The following is a 22,210-nucleotide window of genomic DNA, read 5'->3' on the forward strand; positions in this document are numbered from 1 at the left end:
GCTATGAGAATCGCATAGGAGGGTGACTTGCTACCAGAGCGCTCTCCTCTGCGATTCTCAAAACTTATACGTAAGAAAGGCCCAAGCTAGAGAAACTTTAGTTTTCTTCTTCTTCTTTTTGTGTGTTTTTACATAAATTACTAATCTAGTGCTTGGTGGTTGATAGACTTTGATCAAATGGAGGTGGCAGCCATACAAATTATGGTTTTCTTAATTAAGGTAAGACGTTAATAAAATATTTCTTGATAATCGAAACCAAAACAAGGCCCACAAAACTCAAGATACATGAAAATATGAGAATCGCATAGGAGGGTGACTTGGTACTTAGAGCGCTCTCCTCTGCGATTCTCAAGTCTTATACTTAAGCAAGGGCCTAGCTAGAGGAAGTTTAGTTTTCTTCTTCTTCTTTTTGTGTGTTTTTACATAAATTACTAATCTAGTGCATGGTGGTTAATAGACTTTGATCAAATGGAGGTGGCAGCCATACAAATTATGGTTTTCTTAATTAAGGTAAGACGTTAACAAAATATCTCTTGGTAATTGAAACCAAAACAAGACCCACAATAATCAATATACATGTAAATATGGTTTATATTTAATTATTGTTAAATTACTATACCCTTGGCCCTGTTGACTAGCTTATGGCTCTTTGATCTCGAAAAGTCTTCCAAGCTCTCTTTAAGAGCCGTGATGATCATTTATTTGTTTATATTAAAGTATACTTAACTCCCGAAAACAGTTTATTCAACACAACAACTTACTAAAAAAAAGAACGAAACAATGGTGATGATCGAAACTGCTCAATATAAAAAATATATTGAAATAATTTGATATATATTTCTAAAGCAAATTTTTAAGAATTGGTATACAGAAAGATAACATATTTCAAGTAATGACTTGTATATAATTTTTGCAAAAGTAATTCTTTAAACATAAACCCGCTCAAAAAATAAGGATTTTAAGCTTGCTTATATAAGCCCATTTAGGATTTATTTTCCTTGTTTGTTTCCTTTCCTTTTTTTCAAAAATGGGAAATTTCTGAAAAATTGTTTTTTTACCCGGAGAAAGCTAGAAAGATTTGCCTGTTGATGGTGATCAAGAATATATATATATATATAGGTTTATAGGCTCGGAAATGACTCCTTCACTTTCTTTTAAGCTTCTGACTGAAGGTCCGTTACCATTTTTTAATCGATTTAACTATATTTTAATATGAAATTTTTTTTAAATCTCATAACTTAGCCAAAAAGGCATTAATTTTAATTCGGAAAGCGGCTGTATGTTAATTTTTAGCAGGTTAAAAAACTGCATACTCCATTTAAAATGTGAATTTTTGTCCGATTTTTGCAAATTTAACCTCTTTCCTTTTTTTTCAAAAAAATTTATAATTTCTGAAAAAAAAACAATTTTTTGACCGGAGAAAGCTAGAAAGATTCTCCTGTTGATGCTGACCAATAATATGTATGATTTATGGGGTCGCAAATGACTCCTTCACATCGTCACAAGTTTTTGACTGAAATTATAATACCTTGCCTAGCAAGATAATAAGGATATAATAAGTTTTAAGATCACTTTCTAAATATAAAATATATATCCTTTAATATTATATAAAATATACATGCCTTATATGCCTTTTCCCATCGGGTACTCTATGGTTGTAACAGAGTGCCACCGCTTTCCTTTCCTCTTCCCTTCCCCCTCTATTTTTTTTTTTTTTTTTTTGGGGTCAACTTTTGGACACTGTCTCTTCATCCTTGCCGCCCTGCAGCATCCGCAGCTCTCCCATTCGCAGCATCCCCCCTCCTCTACCGCCCCTCTTTTCCCCTGAAGCGTGGCCACCTCTGACCGGAGCTATTTTTGCATACTTTTGTGTGACGCGCAAACAATTTGCATTTTCCATTTTCCTTTTCAGCGTCAAATGAAATGTGCACCACCGGCCAGGACTGGCCTGGGAACTACTATCCTTTTGTGAAGCAGGAAGCATCCTGCCCCTCCATCCTCAGCCAGGAGCTCTGCGCCGATGATTTATTGCACTTTTGACGTTATTGATATTTTATTTGTTTGCAATGAAGTCATTTAGTGCGGTCCGCACGCAGGAAAAGGGATATGATGATGGTTTCCAGCCCCAGAAACAATGATTTATGTGAAGAAAGTGAGGTAAGCTAAAGCAGGAATTTCTTTAAACATCTTTACTGAATCTCTCCCATTTTTTTGTTAGCAGAACAATTGAGGTCTTAATTATGGCGTTGACCACGTGAACAAGGATGCTCTTAAGCCTGACTGTTGCTGGACAAATATATTTAAATCATCAACGGTGAGTCCTTAACACACACACACACTCTTTCTCTCTCTCTCTCTCTCCTTCCTCTTTTGCTGTCTCTCATAACGCATAATTTAACCGAAAGCGAGCTTCAAGGACCTTTCCCGGGCAAACTGCTAAATGCCAGCCGAGTGGCAAGTGTCCTGCGGAAAGGGGCTTGAAAGCACCAACGACAAGACTCGAGACAAGTGCCACACACACAGTACACTCAGTTTTTCAGCCTTTTACTTAGGTGTCGTGGCTGCACTTGAGATATATTCGTATCCCTTATGCATATATAAAGATATATTTATATATATCTATGTGTGTGGAGATGCTTTCATCTGTATAGTTTGCCATTGCCAGAAGTGCCTTTTTGGGGGCACTTTCCCGGCCAAGAGCTTGGCACAAATGCATTTTCCTTATTAAGCATACGCCCCGTGTGCCCCTCCCCCCAACTGCAACTTAAGTTTTTCATTTAAATTATAGAAAGAGATAGAGAGGGAGGGAAGAAGAGATAGCTAGCACTTTTCACCTGGCAAATGAATTTTCATTTGCTTTGGCTTTTCAAAAAGGAATGGAATGATAGCAATAGGCAAAGAAAAAACAGAAAGAAAGTGAGTGAGGAAAAGCGGGTGCATGACTCCCAATATAATGCCATTTTTCTCTCTGGCAAAGATCGAAAGAGGTGGAAAATCGAAGGGAGGAAAAGCCTTACTCAACCGCAGTAACAGCGAAAAGCAATTAAAGCAAGACAAGTTCACCAAAAAGTGTTGCGACCGAAATCAAATGAAACGAGAGAGAGAGCCTCAGAGTCAATTTTTGGTCAGCGCGCTGACATTTAGAGGGGGGGTTAAAATAGGGTTTTAACTGGGCGGGGGAAAAGCTATTAGAGCCAAAACCCCAGTTTGATTGGCAATTGGGGCGAGTGACAACGAGTGTTGCAGCGAAATGAATGAATGGCAATCCTTTCAATATATTCAACCCATTTTTAGGGCCCGGTTTTCTTCCATTTTCCATCAGCAAGCATATTCCTCCAGTAGCACTTTCCAGCATTTTCACAGAGCTTAGACACACACACACACTTGACAACACAAAATTTATGAGACCGCCGTTCAGCCATCAAACTAATTGAAAAACTAAGCCCGAAACCAACATCAGGCAGAGAAGGGGAAGGAAAACTGTGGCACATGCAAACAAAACCCCCAAAATGTTGCACTTAATTGCAACTATCGAAAACTTGGCCCTAATCCGAATCACCAAACTCTGTATCTATCCTTGTGCGTTGCCAAATTGGTTTATACTTGCCCAGGCCCAAGTTTCTTGAGGGGTTTTAGAATGGAGTTGTAAAATACAAGGTTTTTGGTCCCAAAAGTTTCTGTGTAAAAGTCAAAGTCGCAACAAGTCTGTCAAGTCAGACGATGATGCATGTTACCTGCCACCTCCTAAGACCCTTAAACCCCTTCTCAAGGATGTGCTGCTTCTGCTGATTGGAGCAATTATCCCAATTGACATTTTATCCCTACTCATAACTCGAGGATGATGATGATGTTGTATCCAGCCTCCCTCTTTTTTGCCCTTTTGCTGATTGGTTCCCCTAATTGACTTCGACGTTTTGTCCTCAATTAGGGTCAATACTTGACGTATGCGTGATATTTGCACGCTTAATGAATTAATTGAAACTCAATCGAGTGTCAGTTCTTGTTAAGTTTGTGATTTATAAAATCATTTTTGGTATATATATTGTAATATATTTTAATATATATTAATATATTTAAAGATTAGTGGGGATCTCTGGGTTAGAATTTGTATGCTTAGTGTAGAGTCCAAATATTACATCAAAGATAAAAGTTCAGGTTGGATTTAAGCTTGCTTTAATCAGGGAATTCAATTTCCTAGAAGTTAAGGATTAAATCTCATGACAAGTCGAGACAGAAGATGATTGGTAACCAGGCTCACAAGCTGCTCCACCGAATGGTGAGTGGTCTCCGTTTCCGCTTCCGAAACCAAGTCAGAGTCCAAGTCTGGGTCCTTGTCCTTGTCCAATTGATCTCGTTCCCCTTCATCATCTTCTTCTCCATCTCGATCTCGTTCCCCTTCATCATCTTCTTCTCCATCTCGATCTCTCTCCTTGACTGCCTCTTCAATGACATGCAACAGACGCTGGTATAGAAAAGACTGACGATATATGGGCTTGGATAAGCCCAAATGATCATCGTTTAGTAAATAATAGTCTCCGAAATCAATCTTTGATGACTCCTCTGTGACAATGCGTAGGGGAAACTTGAAGCTAGTAAGCATTGTGGGTGATCCTTCGGCCACGCTGACCACCTTGACACGATGCAGGAACTTGTGCAGGCAATCCATGAAGCGTCTGTGCATCTCCAGGAGTTTGGGAGCATTCTCTTCCATCTCCTTGACCTCAATGGAAGGTGACAGGATCATTTGCATATGCTGCTTCCACTTGGCAATGGGTGAGCCACGATGTGGTGTGCCCAGAAAGACAATGCCTCGGGTATTCTTGGCCAACTGTTGCACTTTGGGATCCTCTGAATCGGTGGATTTGATTAAAATGAGCTTAGTAAGCAAACCACCCATGGAATGACCTATCCAAACGATAGGACGATCATTGCCCACATCGGAGGCCACAATCCTCTCCAACAAAGTGCTGGCTCTCACCTCAAACTTTCCCTGTCCTCGCTCGCAGGGGCAATACTTGGTGAAGTTGGCTGACCATTCAGTCAGAGCTGAAGTGTAATCAATGCCAATGATCCTGGCATCGGGATAATCATCCGGCAGCCATTCCATGGGCCAGCAATTGGTATACTCGTCGCTAGTGTCCTGATTCAGCCACTCATTACCCGAAACACTAAAAGTGCCGGCACAATGTTCGCTGGCATTCAGCGGTATATCGGGATGAACCACTTCCCAATCGGCATCCAGCTCAGATCCTCGTAGTTTCTTCACAAACTCCATGGTGCCATCCCGGCCAATCTTTGGATGCTTTGGGGTGCTTGCCCTGACCACAGTTGTGGGAACCTGCTCCTCTGTTGGGGAATCTAAATTCTCGGAGGGAGTTTCATTAGATTCAATAGAATTGGTGATACTCTCATCGGTAGCCTGCTGTCGCCACTGCTCGGCAGTCACATACAAATCCTTGGATTGACTTGTGTAGAAAGCATTCTTTCCATAAATATTCAACTCCGTGGGCTTTCGATGACGCTGCCGCCAGGTGACAAAAACCCCGCCCATTAAACCATGGACAAAGATTATGTCCGCCTTGGGTTTGCGTCCAGTCCGGATGCGTGGATGCAGAGGATAGACATTCGGTGGATATATACACTGATTGGGATCATCACGATCTAGATTGGCCATTACCTTGGCCGAGATCACCTGCAGTCGGAGATCGGGACATTGCTGCCACTCGGCCAGGACACCAATCCAACCGGTGGCAAAGAAATGCTCCACAGCTGTGGGCACCACAGACATATTGGCCAGGACTTTGCACAGCGTGGACAGGGTCTCATTATCCTCATTGAAGATCTTCTTAAGCTCCATTAGATGTACTAGGCCGCCCTCCTTGATTATGTTTGCCGAGACATCATGATCTTTGCTAATGTGATGTAGAAAGGAGATGATTTCCCTGAGCAAATCCATATCTGCAGTGGACAGGACAATGGTTTGGTCCTGTGGCGTCTCCTCGGCAACTCCTAGCTGCTGCTGCTGCTCCTGTTGCAGCTGCTGTTGCTGTTGCTGTTGCTGCTGCTGCTGCTGCTGTTGCTGGTCTGGAAAATACTTGGCAAAAAAGTGATCCACACAGGACAGAGGTCGCAGCTGGGAGAGCATTGTGTGCAGCTCGGACAGGAGCAGCTTGGGATTCTTGATGCAGCCACGACGATGGACAGGCATAAACCAACGAGTATCGGCCCCAGAACGGGCCAAAGAAACAGCCGTGCGAGCATCGCAGATCTGTGCCAAATGCCGGAAATCCCAATCCTTGAGATGATCCATGCAAATCAGCTGCTGGACAGCCTTCAGGCGCTCCGATTGATTACCCATTTGGGCAATATTAAGGAGTCGCCAGGCCACCGAATGCTTGGCCGTTTTCCACCATTTGCCAATGGGATTTACGATGACACTGATCCACTTCTTGTCATCCTCCTGCTTCTGCTGCAGCTGTCGCATGGACTCCCGATAGATGTGATACTTGATGTAGATGTATTCCGCCTGTCGCCGGGATGATTCGTCCTCCGATTTCCTATCCCCATCGCTGAGACGTTCCAGAAAGCGACGCATCTTGCCGGTATCCCAAAGCCAGAAACCGGTGGCGGTGACCAGGCTAACGCCACTGGCCATTAGGAGACGGGCGAGCCTGGGATGGCGGCGCCATTGGGTTCTCAGAGCCTTCAAGGACATGTCCACACACTCTCACACTCACATACACACACACACACACACGTACACACACTCACCACTCACACACCGTTCGCACAATTTGGACTTTGGATTTGTTGTGCAGACACAGACGCCGCCGCCCTCTGTTGTTTTTAATATTTCTTTTTTTTTTTGTTAAAACGATTTATATCACACGACTGCTAGTTTGATTTATAAGAATGTTGACGGATTTTTAACTGGAAATTGATAGTTATCAAAGAGCCTGCTAGGTTTCTGGGAAAAGTCCTTCAATCTCGAAGTAATTAAAAAACTTTCCAACCCCAAAACAAAGAGGTGCAAAGGGCTAAACTCTTCCTTCTTCTTCCTTCCCAATTAAATATGCTAAAATCAAATCAAATATTTCGCACTGCAAAAAAAAAATATATATATAACAAAAAAATGAAGTTAAACATCCACCGATTTTAATAGAAAAAAGGGGGGGGTGGTGCAGTAGGGGGGGCTTTGCGGCGGCAAACTTTACTGTCGCAATTAATAAAGTTTGCCCCCATCGAAGGGCGGCGGGAAAAAGAACACACGCAAAATTGCTGGCGAAAATTTACAACAAAAATAAAGCCAAGCATTGCAAGGATAAAGTGGAAAAGTAAAAGCCAAGAAATACCCTGTAAATATAAATATTTTAGGTATTTGCAAAGACACTCTGAAAGGTATTTCTCATTCCTTTTTTATTACAAAAAAAAGGGGTAGAGAGATATTTAGTATGCTGTTCTTTAAATATATAAATACAAAATTAATGCCAAGCTTGAGGCTTTAAAAAATATAATTAAGATAAAACAAAAAAGAAATCTTACTATGGCAAGTCAAAGCTTTAATTGAAAGTCAATATTTATGGATCAAATTTAGGTGGAAAACTCAAAATTCAAAAAATCAATTTGGTTTGTAGTTTTATATTATTTTTTACAAGCCTTATAAATCTGCATAATCAATAAAAAAAATTCAATTTTTTCCAAATTTTTGAAAATTTTAACGATGTAACCCCTTTCCTTTTTTTTGCAAAAATGGAAAATTTGTGAAAATTTTATTTTTCTTTCGGATACGGCTAGAAAGATTGCCTGTTAATGCTGATTAATAATATATATGGTTTATAGGGTCGGAAATTACTGCTTGAGTTTAAAATTAATTTTTTTTAAAAATAAAACAGTAATAAATATATTTAATAAGATTTGGATCCTTGACACATAAGCCCTGACTAATCCACATCCCTGAATGTCCAGGGGAAGTAGCAACAGGACGAAGGAGGTGGAGGTGGAGCAGCCGGAAATGGCAGTCTGTTTACAGTTTTCGCAATTTTAAGCGAAAATCGCTGACGCAGCGTGTGTGACAGCTACAGCGGCCGCAGACCCCCGCCACGGCCCCTTCGAGTGCACGGGCGGCATGGCATCACGGGTTGTCCTGAGTGTCTTTGCATAATTTTTTAGAGAACCGCACAAGGGTGACTTTAATGTCATCAGCGGTTGTCCTGCTCCTCCGGCGACTGCCGACAGCTGTCAGCGGATTTAATGTGCAGTTTTAATCAAATTCACATCAGGCTAGTTAGGCGAACGGGATAACAGGATGCTGTGATAGTTACCCAGATAGTTGTATCCTCTCCTCATTCCCAAAATTAACTCACACATATAACAAATCTGCTTGCAGATGCAATCTTTATTAAAATATATTTCTAAAAATATGTATTTAAATATATTTTTCTTTTTATTATTAGAAGTACATAAGGATGCCTTAAGGATAAATTCGATGAAGAACCGGCTTGTGTGTGCTCCTTGCGCCGTGTAATCCTGTATGGTGCAAAATGTGGTGAGTATATCGCCAGGAGATGTTGCCTGACGTGTTTTTCAAGCCTATTCCTTTTCCTTCCAGAGGCAGTGCATCGATTTGCCCCACATGAAGACCTCAACGACGACGTGGTCCAGAACTGGAATTACGACAAGGATTATATTGTATTATTATATATTTTATATATTAATTATGTATATTATGTATTTATTCTAATCAACAAAGAGAAATAAAATGTGTTTACAGAATTTCGTTTTTATATGGCTTCTACAGATATTGGCAGAACCGACAGAACGAAGCTGCACAATCTTCGAATCTAAATTTGGCAGTTAAAGTAATATATTTACTGTTTTTGTTTTTTTTTTAAATATAAATTGTTGTTCTTGCTCTTGTTGTTTTTGTTTTGGTGGTTTTTGTTGTTGTAATGCGTGTTGTTGTTGTTGTTGTACATACTGTGTAAATCGTGTGGTTGTGTGTTGCAAACCAAGCCTTCGATGTGCTCGATTGCGCTTAATTTTCGGCCTGAAATACCAGGCGAACAGAAGGCAGCAGCAAGCAAATTTAATTTTCTGCAAAATAATTTTCACCCTAAAAGCATGCTACAACGCACCCTAGGAGTATGCTACACATTTTTTCAATTGCATACTTTTGCATATTTTTGGCATTGCATGCTTTTAGGGGCACGGTGTAGCATACTTCTAGGGTGAAAATTATTTTGCAGAAAATTAAATTTGCTTGCTGCTGCCTTCTGTTCGCCTGGTATTTCAGGCCGAAAATTAAGCGCAATCGAGCACATCGAAGGCTTGGTTTGCAACACACAACCACACGATTTACACAGTATATACAACAACAACACACATTACAACAAAAACAACAACCCCTGAACAACAAAAACAAGAGCTCCTGCTCCTGGACCTGCCCCTCCACCTACTCCTGGACCAGCTCCTGGACCTGCTCCTGGACCTGGCCCTGGACCTGCTCCCCGACCAGCTACTGGACCAGCTCCTGGATCCGCTCCTGGACCTGCTCCTGGACCAGCTCCTGGACCAGCTCCTGGACCAGCTCCTGAACCAGCTCCTGGACCAGCTCCTGGACCAGCTCCTGGACCTACTCCTGGACCAGCTCCTGGACCAGCTCCTGCACCAGCTCCTGGACCTGGACCTGGACCTGCCCCTCCACCTGCTCCTCGACCAGCTACTGGACCAGCTCCTGGACCTGCTTCTGGACCTGGCCCTGGAGCTGCCCCTCCACCTGCTCCTGGACCTGCTCCTGGACCAGCTCCTCCACCTGCTCCTGGACCACCTACTGGACCTGGCCCTGGACCAGATCCTGGACCTGCTCCTGGACCAGCTCCTGAACCTGCTCCTGGACCAGCTCCTGGACCAGCTCCTCCACCTGCTCCTGGACCACCTCCTGGACCACCTCCTGGACCACCTCCTGGACCAGCTCCTGAACCTGCTCCTGGACCTGTTCCTCCACCTGCTCCTGGACCACCTACTGGACCTGGCCCTGGACCTGCTCCTCCACCTGCTCCTGGACCTGCTCCTGGACCTGCTCCTAGACCAGCTCCTGAACCAGCTCCTGAACCAGCTCCTGAACCAGCTCCTGGACCTGGACCTGGACCTGCTCCTGGACCAGCTACTGGACCTGGCCCTGGACCTGCTCCTCCACCTGCTCCTGGACCAGCTACTGGACCTGGCCCTGGACCAGATCCTGGACCTGCTCCTGGACCAGCTCCTGAACCTGCTCCTGGACCAGCTCCTGGACCAGCTCCTCCACCTGCTCCTGGACCACCTCCTGGACCACCTCCTGGACCACCTCCTGGACCAGCTCCTGAACCTGCTCCTGGACCTGTTCCTCCACCTGCTCCTGGACCACCTACTGGACCTGGCCCTGGACCTGCTCCTGGACCAGCTACTGGACCTGCTCCTGGACCTGCTCCTGGACCAGCTACTGGACCTGGCCCTGGACCAGCTCCTGGACCTGCTCCTAGACCAGCTCCTGGACCTGGACCTGGACCTGCCCCTCCACCTGCTCCTGGACCAGCTCCTGGACCACCTCCTGAACCACCTCCTGGACCAGCTCCTCCACCTACTCCTGGACCAGCTCCTAGACCTGCTCCTGGACCAGCTCCTGAACCAGCTCCTGGACCAGCTCCTGGACCAGCTCCTGAACCAGCTACTGGACCTGGCCCTGGAGCTGCTCCTACACCTGCTCCTGGACCTGCTCCTGGACCAGCTCCTGGACCTGCTCCTGCACCAGCTCCTGGACCTGGCCCTGGACCAGCTCCTGGACCAGGCCCTGGACCAGCTCCTGGACCAGCTCCTGGACCAGCTCCTGGACCAGCTCCTGAACCAGCTCCTTAACCAGCTCCTAGACCAGCTCCTGGACCAGGCACTGGACCTGGCCCTGGACCTGCTCCTGGACCAGCTCCTCCACCTGCTCCTGGACCAGCTCCTGGCCCAGCTCCTGTACCAGCTCCTGGCCCAGCTCCTGTACCAGCTCCTGGACCTGCTCCTGGACCAGCTCCTGAACCTGCTCCTGGACCAGCTCCTGGACCAGCTCCTGAACCTGCTCCTCAACCAGCTCCTGGCCCAGCTCCTGTACCAGCTCCTGGACCTGCTCCTCGACCAGCTACTGGACCTACTCCTGGACCAGCTACTGGACCTGGCCCTGGACCTGCTCCTGGACCTGTTCCTCCACCTGCTCCTCGACCACCTACTGGACCTGGCCCTGGACCTGCTCCTCCACCTGCTCCTGGACCAGCTACTGGACCTGGCCCTGGACCAGATCCTGGACCTGCTCCTGGACCAGCTCCTCCACCTGCTCCTGGACCACCTCCTGGACCACCTCCTGGACCACCTCCTGGACCAGCTCCTGAACCTGCTCCTGGACCTGTTCCTCCACCTGCTCCTGGACCACCTACTGGACCTGGCCCTGGACCTGCTCCTGGACCAGCTACTGGACCTGCTCCTGGACCTGCTCCTGGACCAGCTACTGGACCTGGCCCTGGACCAGCTCCTGGACCTGCTCCTAGACCAGCTCCTAGACCAGCTACTGGACCTGGCCCTGGAGCTGCTCCTCCACCTGCTCCTGGACCTGCTCCTGGACCTGCTCCTGGATCCGGTCCTGGACCAGCTCCTGGACCTGCCCCTCCACCTGCTCCTGGACCAGCTACTGGACCAGCTCCTGAACCAGCTCCTGAACCAGCTCCTGGACCAGCTCCTGGACCTACTCCTGGACCAGCTCCTGGACCAGCTCCTGAACCAGCTCCTGGACCTGGACCTGGACCTGCCCCTCCACCTGCTCCTGGACCTGCTCCTAGACCAGCTCCTAGACCAGCTCCTGGACCAGCTACTGGACCTGGCCCTGGAGCTGCTCCTCCACCTGCTCCTGGACCTGCTCCTGGACCTGCTCCTGGATCCGGTCCTGGACCAGCTCCTGGACCTGCCCCTCCACCTGCTCCTGGACCAGCTCCTGGACCAGCTCCTGGCCCAGCTCCTGTACCAGCTCCTGGACCTGCTCCTGGACCAGCTCCTGAACCTGCTCCTGGACCACCACCTGGACCAGCTCCTGGACCAGCTCCTGAACCTGCTCCTGGGCCTGTTCCTCCACCTGCTCCTCGACCAGCTCCTGGATCGCTCCTCCACCTGCTCCTGGACCAGCTCCTGAACCTGCTCCTGGACCAGCTCCTGAACCTGCTCCTGGACCAGCTCCTGGACCTACTCCTGGACCAGCTCCTGGACCAGCTCCTGGACCAGGAGCTGGAGGGGCAGGTTCAGGGCCAGGTCCAGTAGCTGTCCAGGAGTAGGTCCAGGAGTAGGTCCAGGAGCTGGTTCAGGAGCTGGTCCAGGAGCAGGTCCAGGAGCTGGTCCAGGAGCAGGTCCAGTAGCTGGTCCAGGAGCAGGTCCAGGAGCAGGTGGAGGAGCAGCTCCAGGGCCAGGTCCAGTAGCTGGTCCAGGAGCAGGTCCAGTAGCTGGTCCAGGAGCAGGTGGAGGGGCAGGTCCAGGTCCAGGTCCAGGAGCTGGTTCAGGAGCTGGTCCAGGAGCTGGTCCAGGAGTAGGTCCAGGAGCTGGTCCAGGAGCTGGTTCAGGAGCTGGTCTAGGAGCTGGTCCAGGAGCTGGTCCAGGAGCTGGTCGAGGAGCTGGTCCAGGAGCTGGTCCAGGAGCAGGTCCAGGAGCAGGTCCAGTAGCTGGTCCAGGAGCTGGTCCAGGAGCTGGTCCAGGAGCAGGTGGAGGAGCAGCTAAAGGGCCAGGTCCAGTAGCTGGTCCAGGAGCTGGTCGAAGAGCAGGTGGAATGGCAGGTCCAGGGCCAGGTCCAGGAGCTGGCCCAGGAGCTGGTCTAGTAGCTGGTCCAGGAGTAGGTCCAGGAGCTGGTCCAGGAGCTGGTCCAGGAGCTGGTTCAGGAGCTGGTCCAGGAGCTGGTCCAGAAGCTGGTCGAAGAGCAGGTGGAATGGCAGGTCCAGGGCCAGGTCCAGGAGCTGGTTCAGGAGCGGATTCATGAGCAGGTCCAGGAGCAGGTGGAGGAGCAGCTCCAGGGCCAGGTCCAGTAGCTGGTCCAGGAGCTGGTCGAAGAGCAGGTGGAATGGCAGGTCCAGGGCCAGGTCCAGGAGCTGGTCCAGGAGCTGGTCCAGTAGCTGGTCCAGGAGTAGGTCCAGGAGCTGGTCCAGGAGCTGGTCCAGGAGCTGGTTCAGGAGCTGGTCCAGGAGCTGGTCCAGGAGCTGGTCGAAGAGCAGGTGGAATGGCAGGTCCAGGGCCAGGTCCAGGAGCTGGTCCAGGAGCTGGTCCAGGAGCTGGTCCAGGAGTAGGTCCAGGAGCTGGTCCAGGAGCTGGTCCAGGAGCTGGTTCAGGAGCTGGTCCAGGAGCTGGTCCAGGAGCAGGTGGAGGGGCAGGTCCAGGTCCAGGTCCAGGAGCTGGTCCAGGAGCTGGTCGAAGAGCAGGTGGAATGGCAGGTCCAGGGCCAGGTCCAGGAGCTGGTCCAGGAGCTGGTCCAGGAGCTGGTCCAGGAGTAGGTCCAGGAGCTGGTCCAGGAGCTGGTTCAGGAGCTGGTCTAGGAGCTGGTCCAGGAGCTGGTCCAGGAGCTGGTCGAGGAGCTGGTCCAGGAGCTGGTCGAGGAGCTGGTCCAGGAGCTGGTCCAGGAGCAGGTCCAGGAGCAGGTCCAGTAGCTGGTCCAGGAGCTGGTCCAGGAGCTGGTCCAGGAGCAGGTGGAGGAGCAGCTCCAGGGCCAGGTCCAGTAGCTGGTCCAGGAGCAGGTCCAGTAGCTGGTCCAGGAGCAGGTGGAGGGGCAGGTCCAGGTCCAGGTCCAGGAGCTGGTTCAGGAGCTGGTCCAGGAGCTGGTCCAGGAGTAGGTCCAGGAGCTGGTCCAGGAGCTGGTTCAGGAGCTGGTCTAGGAGCTGGTCCAGGAGCTGGTCCAGGAGCTGGTCGAGGAGCTGGTCCAGGAGCTGGTCCAGGAGCAGGTCCAGGAGCAGGTCCAGTAGCTGGTCCAGGAGCTGGTCCAGGAGCTGGTCCAGGAGCAGGTGGAGGAGCAGCTAAAGGGCCAGGTCCAGTAGCTGGTCCAGGAGCTGGTCGAAGAGCAGGTGGAATGGCAGGTCCAGGGCCAGGTCCAGGAGCTGGCCCAGGAGCTGGTCTAGTAGCTGGTCCAGGAGTAGGTCCAGGAGCTGGTCCAGGAGCTGGTCCAGGAGCTGGTTCAGGAGCTGGTCCAGGAGCTGGTCCAGGAGCTGGTCGAAGAGCAGGTGGAATGGCAGGTCCAGGGCCAGGTCCAGGAGCTGGTTCAGGAGCGGATTCATGAGCAGGTCCAGGAGCAGGTGGAGGAGCAGCTCCAGGGCCAGGTCCAGTAGCTGGTCCAGGAGCTGGTCGAAGAGCAGGTGGAATGGCAGGTCCAGGGCCAGGTCCAGGAGCTGGTCCAGGAGCTGGTCCAGGAGGTGGTTCAGGAGCTGGTCCAGGAGCAGGTCCAGGAGCTGGTCCAGGAGCAGGTGGAGGAGCAGCTCCAGGGCCAGGTCCAGTAGCTGGTCCAGGAGCTGGTCGAAGAGCAGGTGGAATGGCAGGTCCAGGGCCAGGTCCAGGAGCTGGTCCAGGAGCTGGTCCAGGAGCTGGTCCAGGAGCTGGTCCAGGAGCTGGTTCAGGAGCTGGTCCAGGAGCTGGTCCAGGAGCAGGTGGAGGGGCAGGTCCAGGTCCAGGTCCAGGAGCTGGTTCAGGAGCTGGTCCAGGAGCTGGTTCAGGAGCTGGTCCAGGAGCTGGTCCAGGAGTAGGTCCAGGAGCTGGTCCAAGAGCAGGTCCAGGAGTAGGTCCAGGAGCTGGTCCAGGAGCTGGTCCAGAAGCAGGTTCAGGAGCTGGTCCAGGAGCAGGTCCAGTAGCTGGTCCAGGAGCTGGTCGAAGAGCAGGTGGAATGGCAGGTCCAGGGCCAGGTCCAGGAGCTGGTTCAGGAGCGGATCCATGAGCAGGTCCAGGAGCTGGTCCAGCAGCAGGTCCAGTAGGTGGTCCAGGAGTAGGTCCTGTAGCTGGTCCAGGAGCAGGTGGAGGGGCAGGTCCAGGAGCTGGTTCAGGAGCTGGTCCAGGAGCTGGTTCAGGAGCTGGTCCAGGAGCTGGTCCAGGAGGTGGTTCAGGAGCTGGTCCAGGAGCAGGTCCAGGAGCTGGTCCAGGAGCTGGTCCAGAAGCAGGTTCAGGAGCTGGTCCAGGAGCAGGTCCAGGAGTAGGTGGAGGAGCAGCTCCAGGGCCAGGTCCAGGTCCAGTAGCTGGTCCAGGAGCTGGTCGAAGAGCAGGTGGAATGGCAGGTCCAGGGCCAGGTCCAGGAGCTGGTCCAGGAGCTGGTCCAGGAGTAGGTCCAGGAGCTGGTCCAGCAGCAGGTCCAGGAGTAGGTGGAGGAGCAGCTCCAGGGCCAGGTCCAGGTCCAGTAGCTGGTCCAGGAGCTGGTCGAAGAGCAGGTGGAATGGCAGGTCCAGGGCCAGGTCCAGGAGCTGGTCCAGGAGCTGGTCCAGTAGCTGGTCCAGGAGTAGGTCCAGGAGCTGGTCCAGGAGCTGGTCCAGGAGCTGGTCCAGGAGCTGGTTCAGGAGCTGGTCCAGGAGCTGGTTCAGGAGCTGGTCCAGGAGCTGGTCCAGGAGCTGGTTCAGGAGCTGGTCCAGGAGCTGGTTCAGGAGCTGGTCCAGGAGCTGGTCCAGGAGTAGGTCCAGGAGCTGGTCCAAGAGCAGGTCCAGGAGTAGATCCAGGAGCTGGTCCAGGAGCTGGTCCAGAAGCAGGTCCAGGAGTAGGTCCAGGAGCTGGTCCAGTAGCTGGTCCAGGAGCTGGTCGAAGAGCAGGTGGAATGGCAGGTCCAGGGCCAGGTCCAGGAGCTGGTTCAGGAGCGGATCCATGAGCAGGTCCAGGAGCTGGTCCAGCAGCAGGTCCAGTAGGTGGTCCAGGAGTAGGTCCAGTAGCTGGTCCAGGAGCAGGTGGAGGGGCAGGTCCAGGTCCAGGTCCAGTAGCTGGTCCAGGAGCAGGTGGAGGGGCAGGTCCAGGTCCAGGTCCAGGAGCTGGTTCAGGAGCTGGTCCAGGAGTAGGTCCAGGAGCTGGTCCAGTAGCTGGTCCAGGAGCTGGTCCAGGAGCAGGTCCAGGAGCTGGTCCAGGAGCTGGTCCAGGAGCTGGTTCAGGAGCTGGTCCAGGAGCTGGTCGAAGAGCAGGTGGAATGGCAGGTCCAGGGCCAGGTCCAGGAGCTGGTTCAGGAACGGATCCATGAGCAGGTCCAGGAGCTGGTCCAGCAGCAGGTCCAGTAGGTGGTCCAGGAGTAGGTCCAGTAGCTGGTCCAGGAGCAGGTGGAGGAGCAGCTCCAGGGCCAGGTCCAGTAGCTGGTCCAGGAGCAGGTGGAGGGGCAGGTCCAGGTCCAGGTCCAGGAGCTGGTTCAGGAGCTGGTCCAGGAGTAGGTCCAGGAGCTGGTCCAGTAGCTGGTCCAGGAGCTGGTCCAGGAGTAGGTCCAGTAGCTGGTCCAGGAGCAGGTGGAGGAGCAGCTCCAGGGCCAGGTCCAGTAGCTGGTCCAGGAGCTGGTCGAAGAGCAGGTGGAATGGCAGGTCCAGGGCCAGGTCCAGGAGCTGGTTCAGGAGCTGGTCCAGGAGCTGGTCCAGGAGCTGGTCCAGGAGCTGGTTCAGGAGCTGGTCCAGGAGCTGGTCCAGGAGCTGGTTCAGGAGCTGGTCCAGGAGCTGGTTCAGGAGCTGGTCCAGGAGCTGGTCCAGGAGCTGGTTCAGGAGCTGGTCCAGGAGCTGGTTCAGGAGCTGGTCCAGGAGCTGGTCCAGGAGTAGGTCCAGGAGCTGGTCCAAGAGCAGGTCCAGGAGTAGGTCCAGGAGCTGGTCCAGGAGCTGGTCCAGAAGCAGGTCCAGGAGTAGGTCCAGGAGCTGGTCCAGTAGCTGGTCCAGGAGCTGGTCGAAGAGCAGGTGGAATGGCAGGTCCAGGGCCAGGTCCAGGAGCTGGTTCAGGAACGGATCCATGAGCAGGTCCAGGAGCTGGTCCAGCAGCAGGTCCAGTAGGTGGTCCAGGAGTAGGTCCAGTAGCTGGTCCAGGAGCAGGTGGAGGGGCAGGTCCAGGTCCAGGTCCAGGAGCTGGTTCAGGAGCTGGTCCAGGAGCTGGTTCAGGAGCTGGTCCAGGAGCAGGTGGAGGAGCAGCTCCAGGGCCAGGTCCAGTAGCTGGTCCAGGAGCTGGTCGAAGAGCAGGTGGAATGGCAGGTCCAGGGCCAGGTCCAGGAGCTGGTTCAGGAGCGGATCCATGAGCAGGTCCAGGAGCTGGTCCAGCAGCAGGTCCAGTAGGTGGTCCAGGAGTAGGTCCAGTAGCTGGTCCAGGAGCAGGTGGAGGGGCAGGTCCAGGTCCAGGTCCAGGAGCTGGTTCAGGAGCTGGTCCAGGAGCTGGTTCAGGAGCTGGTCCAGGAGCAGGTGGAGGAGCAGCTCCAGGGCCAGGTCCAGTAGCTGGTCCAGGAGCTGGTCGAAGAGCAGGTGGAATGGCAGGTCCAGGGCCAGGTCCAGGAGCTGGTTCAGGAGCGGATCCATGAGCAGGTCCAGGAGCTGGTCCAGCAGCAGGTCCAGTAGGTGGTCCAGGAGTAGGTCCAGTAGCTGGTCCAGGAGCAGGTGGAGGGGCAGGTCCAGGTCCAGGTCCAGGAGCTGGTTCAGGAGCTGGTCCAGGAGCTGGTCCAGGAGCTGGTCCAGGAGCTGGTCCAGTAGCTGGTCCAGGAGTAGGTGCAGGAGCTGGTCCAGGAGCAGGTCCAGGAGTAGGTCCAGGAGCTGGTCCAGGAGCTGGTCCAGGAGCTGGTTCAGGAGCTGGTCCAGGAGCTGGTCCAGGAGCTGGTCCAGGAGTAGGTCCAGGAGCTGGTCCAGGAGCTGGTTCAGGAGCTGGTCTAGGAGCTGGTCCAGGAGCTGGTCCAGGAGTAGGTCCAGTAGCTGGTCCAGGAGCAGGTGGAGGGGCAGGTCCAGTGCCAGGTCCAGTAGCTGGTTCAGGAGCTGGTCCAGGAGCTGGTTCAGGAGCTGGTCCAGGAGCAGGTGGAGGAGCAGCTCCAGGGCCAGGTCCAGTAGCTGGTCCAGGAGCTGGTCGAAGAGCAGGTGGAATGGCAGGTCCAGGGCCAGGTCCAGGAGCTGGTTCAGGAGCGGATCCATGAGCAGGTCCAGGAGCTGGTCCAGCAGCAGGTCCAGTAGGTGGTCCAGGAGTAGGTCCAGTAGCTGGTCCAGGAGCAGGTGGAGGGGCAGGTCCAGGTCCAGGTCCAGGAGCTGGTTCAGGAGCTGGTCCAGGAGCTGGTTCAGGAGCTGGTCCAGGAGCTGGTCCAGGAGGTGGTTCAGGAGCTGGTCCAGGAGCTGGTCCAGTAGCTGGTCCAGGAGCTGGTCCAGGAGGTGGTTCAGGAGCTGGTTCAGGAGCTGGTCCAGGAGCTGGTTCAGGAGCTGGTCCAGGAGCTGGTCCAGGAGCTGGTTCAGGAGCTGGTCCAGGAGCTGGTTCAGGAGCTGGTCCAGGAGCTGGTCCAGGAGGTGGTTCAGGAGCTGGTTCAGGAGCTGGTCCAGGAGCTGGTTCAGGAGCTGGTCCAGGAGCTGGTTCAGGAGCTGGTCCAGGAGCTGGTCCAGGAGCAGGTCCAGTAGCTGGTCCAGGAGCTGGTCCAGGAGCTGATCCAGGAGCTGGTCCAGGAGCTGGTCCAGTAGGTGGTCCAGGAGCAGGTGGAGGAGCTGGTCCAGGAGCTGGTTCAGGAGCTGGTCCAGGAGCTGGTCCAGTAGCTGGTCCAGGAGCTGGTCCAGCAGCAGGTCCAGTAGGTGGTCCAGGAGTAGGTCCAGGAGCTGGACCAGGAGCAGGTCCAGTAGCTGGTCCAGGAGCTGGTCCAGGAGCAGGTCCAGTAGCTGGTCCAGGAGCTGGTCCAGGAGCTGATCCAGGAGCTGGTCCAGGAGCTGGTCCAGTAGGTGGTCCAGGAGCAGGTGGAGGGGCAGGTCCAGGGCCAGGTCCAGGAGCTGGTCCAGTAGCTGGTCCAGGGGCAGGTCCAGGGCCAGGTCCAGGAGCAGGTCCAGTAGCTGGTCCAGGGGCAGGTCCAGGGCCAGGTCCAGGAGCAGGTCCAGGAGCGGATCCATGGGCAGGTCCAGGAGCTGGTTCAGGAGCAGGTCCAGGAGCGGATCCATGGGCAGGTCCAGGAACTGGTTCAGGAGCGGATCCATGAGCAGGTCCAGGAGCTGGTCCAGGAGCTGGTTCAGGAGCAGGTGGAGGGGCAGGTCCAGGGCCAGGTCCAGGAGCTGGTCCAGTAGCTGGTCCAGGGGCAGGTCCAGGGCCAGGTCCAGGAGCAGGTCCAGTAGCTGGTCCAGGGGCAGGTCCAGGGCCAGGTCCAGGAGCAGGTCCAGGAGCGGATCCATGGGCAGGTCCAGGAGCTGGTTCAGGAGCAGGTCCAGGAGCTGGTCCAGGTGGAGGAGCTGGGCCAGGAGCTTTTCCAGGAGCTGGTTCAGGAGCTGGTCCAGGAGCTGGTCCAGGAGCAGGTCCAGGAGTTGGTCCAGGAGCTGGTCCAGTAGCTGGTCGAGGAGCAGGTGGAGGGGCAGGTCCAGGGCCAGGTCCAGGAGCTGGTTCAAGAGCTGGTCCAGGAGCAGGTCCAGGAGCTGGTCCAGGAGCTGGTTCAGGAGAAGGTGGAGGGGCAGGTCCAGGGCCAGGTCCAGGAGCTGGTTCAAGAGCTCGTCCTGGAGCAGGTCCAGGAGCAGGTCCAGGAGCTGGTTCAGGAGCTGGTCCAGGAGCTGGTCCAGGAGCTGGTCCAGGAGCTGGTCCAGGAGCTGGTTGAGGAGCAGGTGGAGGAGCTGGTCCAGGAGCAGGTCCAGGAACTGGTCCAGGAGCTGGTTCATGAGCTGGTCCAGGAGCTGGTCCAGGAGCTGGTCCAGGAGCTGGTCCAGGAGCTGGTCCAGGAGCTGGTCCAGGAGCTGGTTCAGGAGCTGGTTCAGGAGCTGGTTCAGGAGCTGGTCGAGGAGCAGGTGGAGGGGCAGGTCCAGGATTTGGTCCAGGAGTAGGTCCAGGAGCTGGTACAGGAGCAGGTCCAGTAGCTGGTCGAGGAGCAGGTGAAGGGGCAGGTCCAGGATTTGGTCCAGGAGTAGGTCCAGGAGCTGGTACAGGAGCAGGTCCAGTAGCTGGTCGAGGAGCAGGTGGAGGGGCAGGTCCAGGAGCAGGTCCAGGAGCAGGTCCAGGAGCAGGTGGAGGGGCAGGTCCAGGAGCTGGTCCAGGAGCAGGTGGAGGGGCAGGTCCAGGGCCAGGTCTAGGAGCTGGTCCAGGAGCAGGTCCAGGAGCTGGTCCAGGAGTTGGTCCAGGAGTAGGTTCAGGAGCTGGTCCAGGAGCAGGTACAGGAGCAGGTCCAGGAGCAGGTCCAGGAGCTGGTCCAGGAGTTGGTCCAGGAGTAGGTTCAGGAGCTGGTCCAGGAGCAGGTCCAGGAGCAGGTCCAGGAGCAGGTCCAGTAGCTGGTCCAGGAGCTGGTCCAGGAGCTGGTCCAGGAGCTGGTCCAGGAGCTGGTCCAGGAGCTGGTTCAGGAGCTGGTCCAGAAGCAGGTCCAGGAGCTGGTCCAGGAGCAGGTCCAGTAGCTGGTCGAGGAGCAGGTGAAGGGGCAGGTCCAGGGCCAGGTCCAGGAGCTGGTCCAGGAGTAGGTGGAATGGCAGGTCCAGGGCCAGGTCTAGGAGCTGGTCCAGGAGTAGGTGGAGGGACAGGTCCAGGAGCTGGTCCAGGAGCAGGTCCAGGAGCTGGTCCAGGAGCAGGTCCAGGAGCAGGTCCAGGAGCAAGTCCAGGAGCAGGTGGAGGGGCAGGTCCAGGAGCTGGTCCAGGAGCAGGTGGAGGGGCAGGTCCAGGAGCTGGGCCAGGAGCAGGTGGAGGGGCAGGTCCAGGAGCTGGGCCAGGAGCTGGTCAAGGAGCAGGTCCAGGAGCAGATCCAGTAGCTGGTCGAGGAGCAGGTGGAGGGGCAGGTCCAGGAGCTGGTCCAGGAGTAGGTGGAGGGACAGGTCCAGGAGCTGGTCCAGGAGCAGGTCCAGGAGCTGGTCCAGGAGCAGGTCCAGGAGCTGGTCCAGGAGCAGGTCCAGGAGCAGGTGGAGGGGCAGGTCCAGGAGCTGGGCCAGGAGCTGGTCAAGGAGCAGGTCCAGGAGCAGATCCAGTAGCTGGTCGAGGAGCAGGTGGAGGGGCAGGTCCAGGGCCAGGTCCAGGAGCTGGTCCAGGAGTAGGTGGAGGGACAGGTCAAGGAGCTGGTCCAGGAGCAGGTCCAGGAGCTGGTCCAGGAGCAGGTCCAGGAGCTGGTCCAGGAGCAGGTCCAGGAGCTGGTGCAGGAGCAGGTCCAGTAGCTGGTCCAGGAGCAGGTGGAGGGGCAGGTCCAGGGCCAGGTCCAGGAGCTGGTCCAGGAGTAGGTGGAATGGCAGGTCCAGGGCCAGGTCTAGGAGCTGGTCCAGGAGTAGGTGGAGGGACAGGTCCAGGAGCTGGTCCAGGAGCAGGTCCAGGAGCTGGTCCAGGAGCAGGTCCAGGAGCTGGTGCAGGAGCAGGTCCAGTAGCTGGTCCAGGAGCAGGTGGAGGGGCAGGTCCAGGAGCTGGTCCAGGAGCAGGTCCAGGAGCTGGTCCAGGAGCAGGTCCAGAAGCTGGTCGAGGAGCAGGTGGAGGGGCAGGTCCAGGGCCAGGTCCAGGAGCAGGTCCAGGAGCAGGTGCAGGAGCAGGTCCAGGAGCTGGTCCAGGAGCAGGTCCAGGAGCAGGTCCAGGAGCTTGTCCAGGAGCAGGTCCAGGAGCAGGTCCAGGAGCTTGTCCAGGAGCAGGTCCAGGAGCAGGTGGAGGGGCAGGACCAGGAGCTGGTCCAGGAGCAGGTCCAGAAGCTGGTCCAGAAGCTGGTCGAGGAGCAGGTGGAGGAGCAGGTCCAGGCCCAGGTCCAGTAGCTGGTCCAGGAGCAAGTGGAGGGGCAGGTCCAGGAGCAGGTCCAGGAGCAGGTCCAGGAGCTGGTCCAGGAGCAGGTCCAGGAGCAGGTCCAGTAGCTGGTCGAGGAGCAGGTGGAGGAGCAGGTGGAGGAGCAGGTCCACGGCCAGGTCCAGTAGCTGGTCCAGTAGCTGGTCGAGGAGCAGGTGGAGGGACAGGTGGAGGGCCAGGTCCAGGAGCTGGTTCAGGAGCTGGTCCAAGAGCTGGTCCAGGAGCAGGTCCAGGAGCAGGTCCAGGAGCAGGTGGAGGGGCAGCTCAAGAAGCGGGTCCAGGAGCAGGTCCAGTAGCTGGTTGAGGAGCAGGTGGA

The 22,210-nt window shown here is 54.5% G+C and overlaps 1 protein-coding gene and 2 long non-coding RNA genes across 4 annotated transcripts in view; 1 reads left to right on the forward strand and 2 right to left on the reverse strand.

Annotated features, from left to right (window-relative positions):
• Window positions 1-1,912: 1,912 nt before the first annotated feature.
• On the forward strand, window positions 1,913-8,772 carry LOC147643202 (uncharacterized). Of its 2 annotated transcripts, none has more exons than XR_015272277.1 (4): window positions 1,913-2,157; window positions 2,219-2,314; window positions 8,454-8,545; window positions 8,609-8,772. It is a non-coding gene; the product is annotated as an uncharacterized LOC147643202 (long non-coding RNA). The 2 variants fall into 2 exon arrangements; XR_015272278.1 differs by having other exon boundaries at window positions 2,007-2,157; window positions 2,222-2,314.
• LOC110180523 (protein SERAC1-like) lies at window positions 4,151-8,319 on the reverse strand. The gene has a single exon (XM_086835551.1). It carries the CDS (start codon window positions 6,713-6,715, stop codon window positions 4,202-4,204), a length of 2,514 nt encoding a protein of 837 aa, XP_086691677.1. The 5' UTR covers window positions 6,716-8,319; the 3' UTR covers window positions 4,151-4,201.
• LOC147643203 (uncharacterized) overlaps window positions 8,376-22,210 on the reverse strand; it is a 102,129-nt gene continuing 88,294 nt past the window's right edge. The window contains exon 3 of the long non-coding RNA XR_015272276.1: window positions 8,376-8,663. This is a non-coding gene — a long non-coding RNA (uncharacterized LOC147643203). The remainder of the gene's footprint in view (window positions 8,664-22,210) is intronic.

This window comes from Drosophila serrata, unplaced genomic scaffold (assembly GCF_035046125.1).
Source record: "Drosophila serrata isolate PLE 108 unplaced genomic scaffold, ASM3504612v1 contig_276, whole genome shotgun sequence".
Lineage (NCBI taxonomy): Eukaryota > Metazoa > Arthropoda > Insecta > Diptera > Drosophilidae > Drosophila > Drosophila serrata.

Excerpts from the sequence above, each read along its gene's own strand:
- LOC110180523 (XM_086835551.1), bottom strand. The coding sequence starts at position 6,715 with ATGTCCTTGAAGGCTCTGAGAACCCAATGGCGCCGCCATCCCAGGCTC.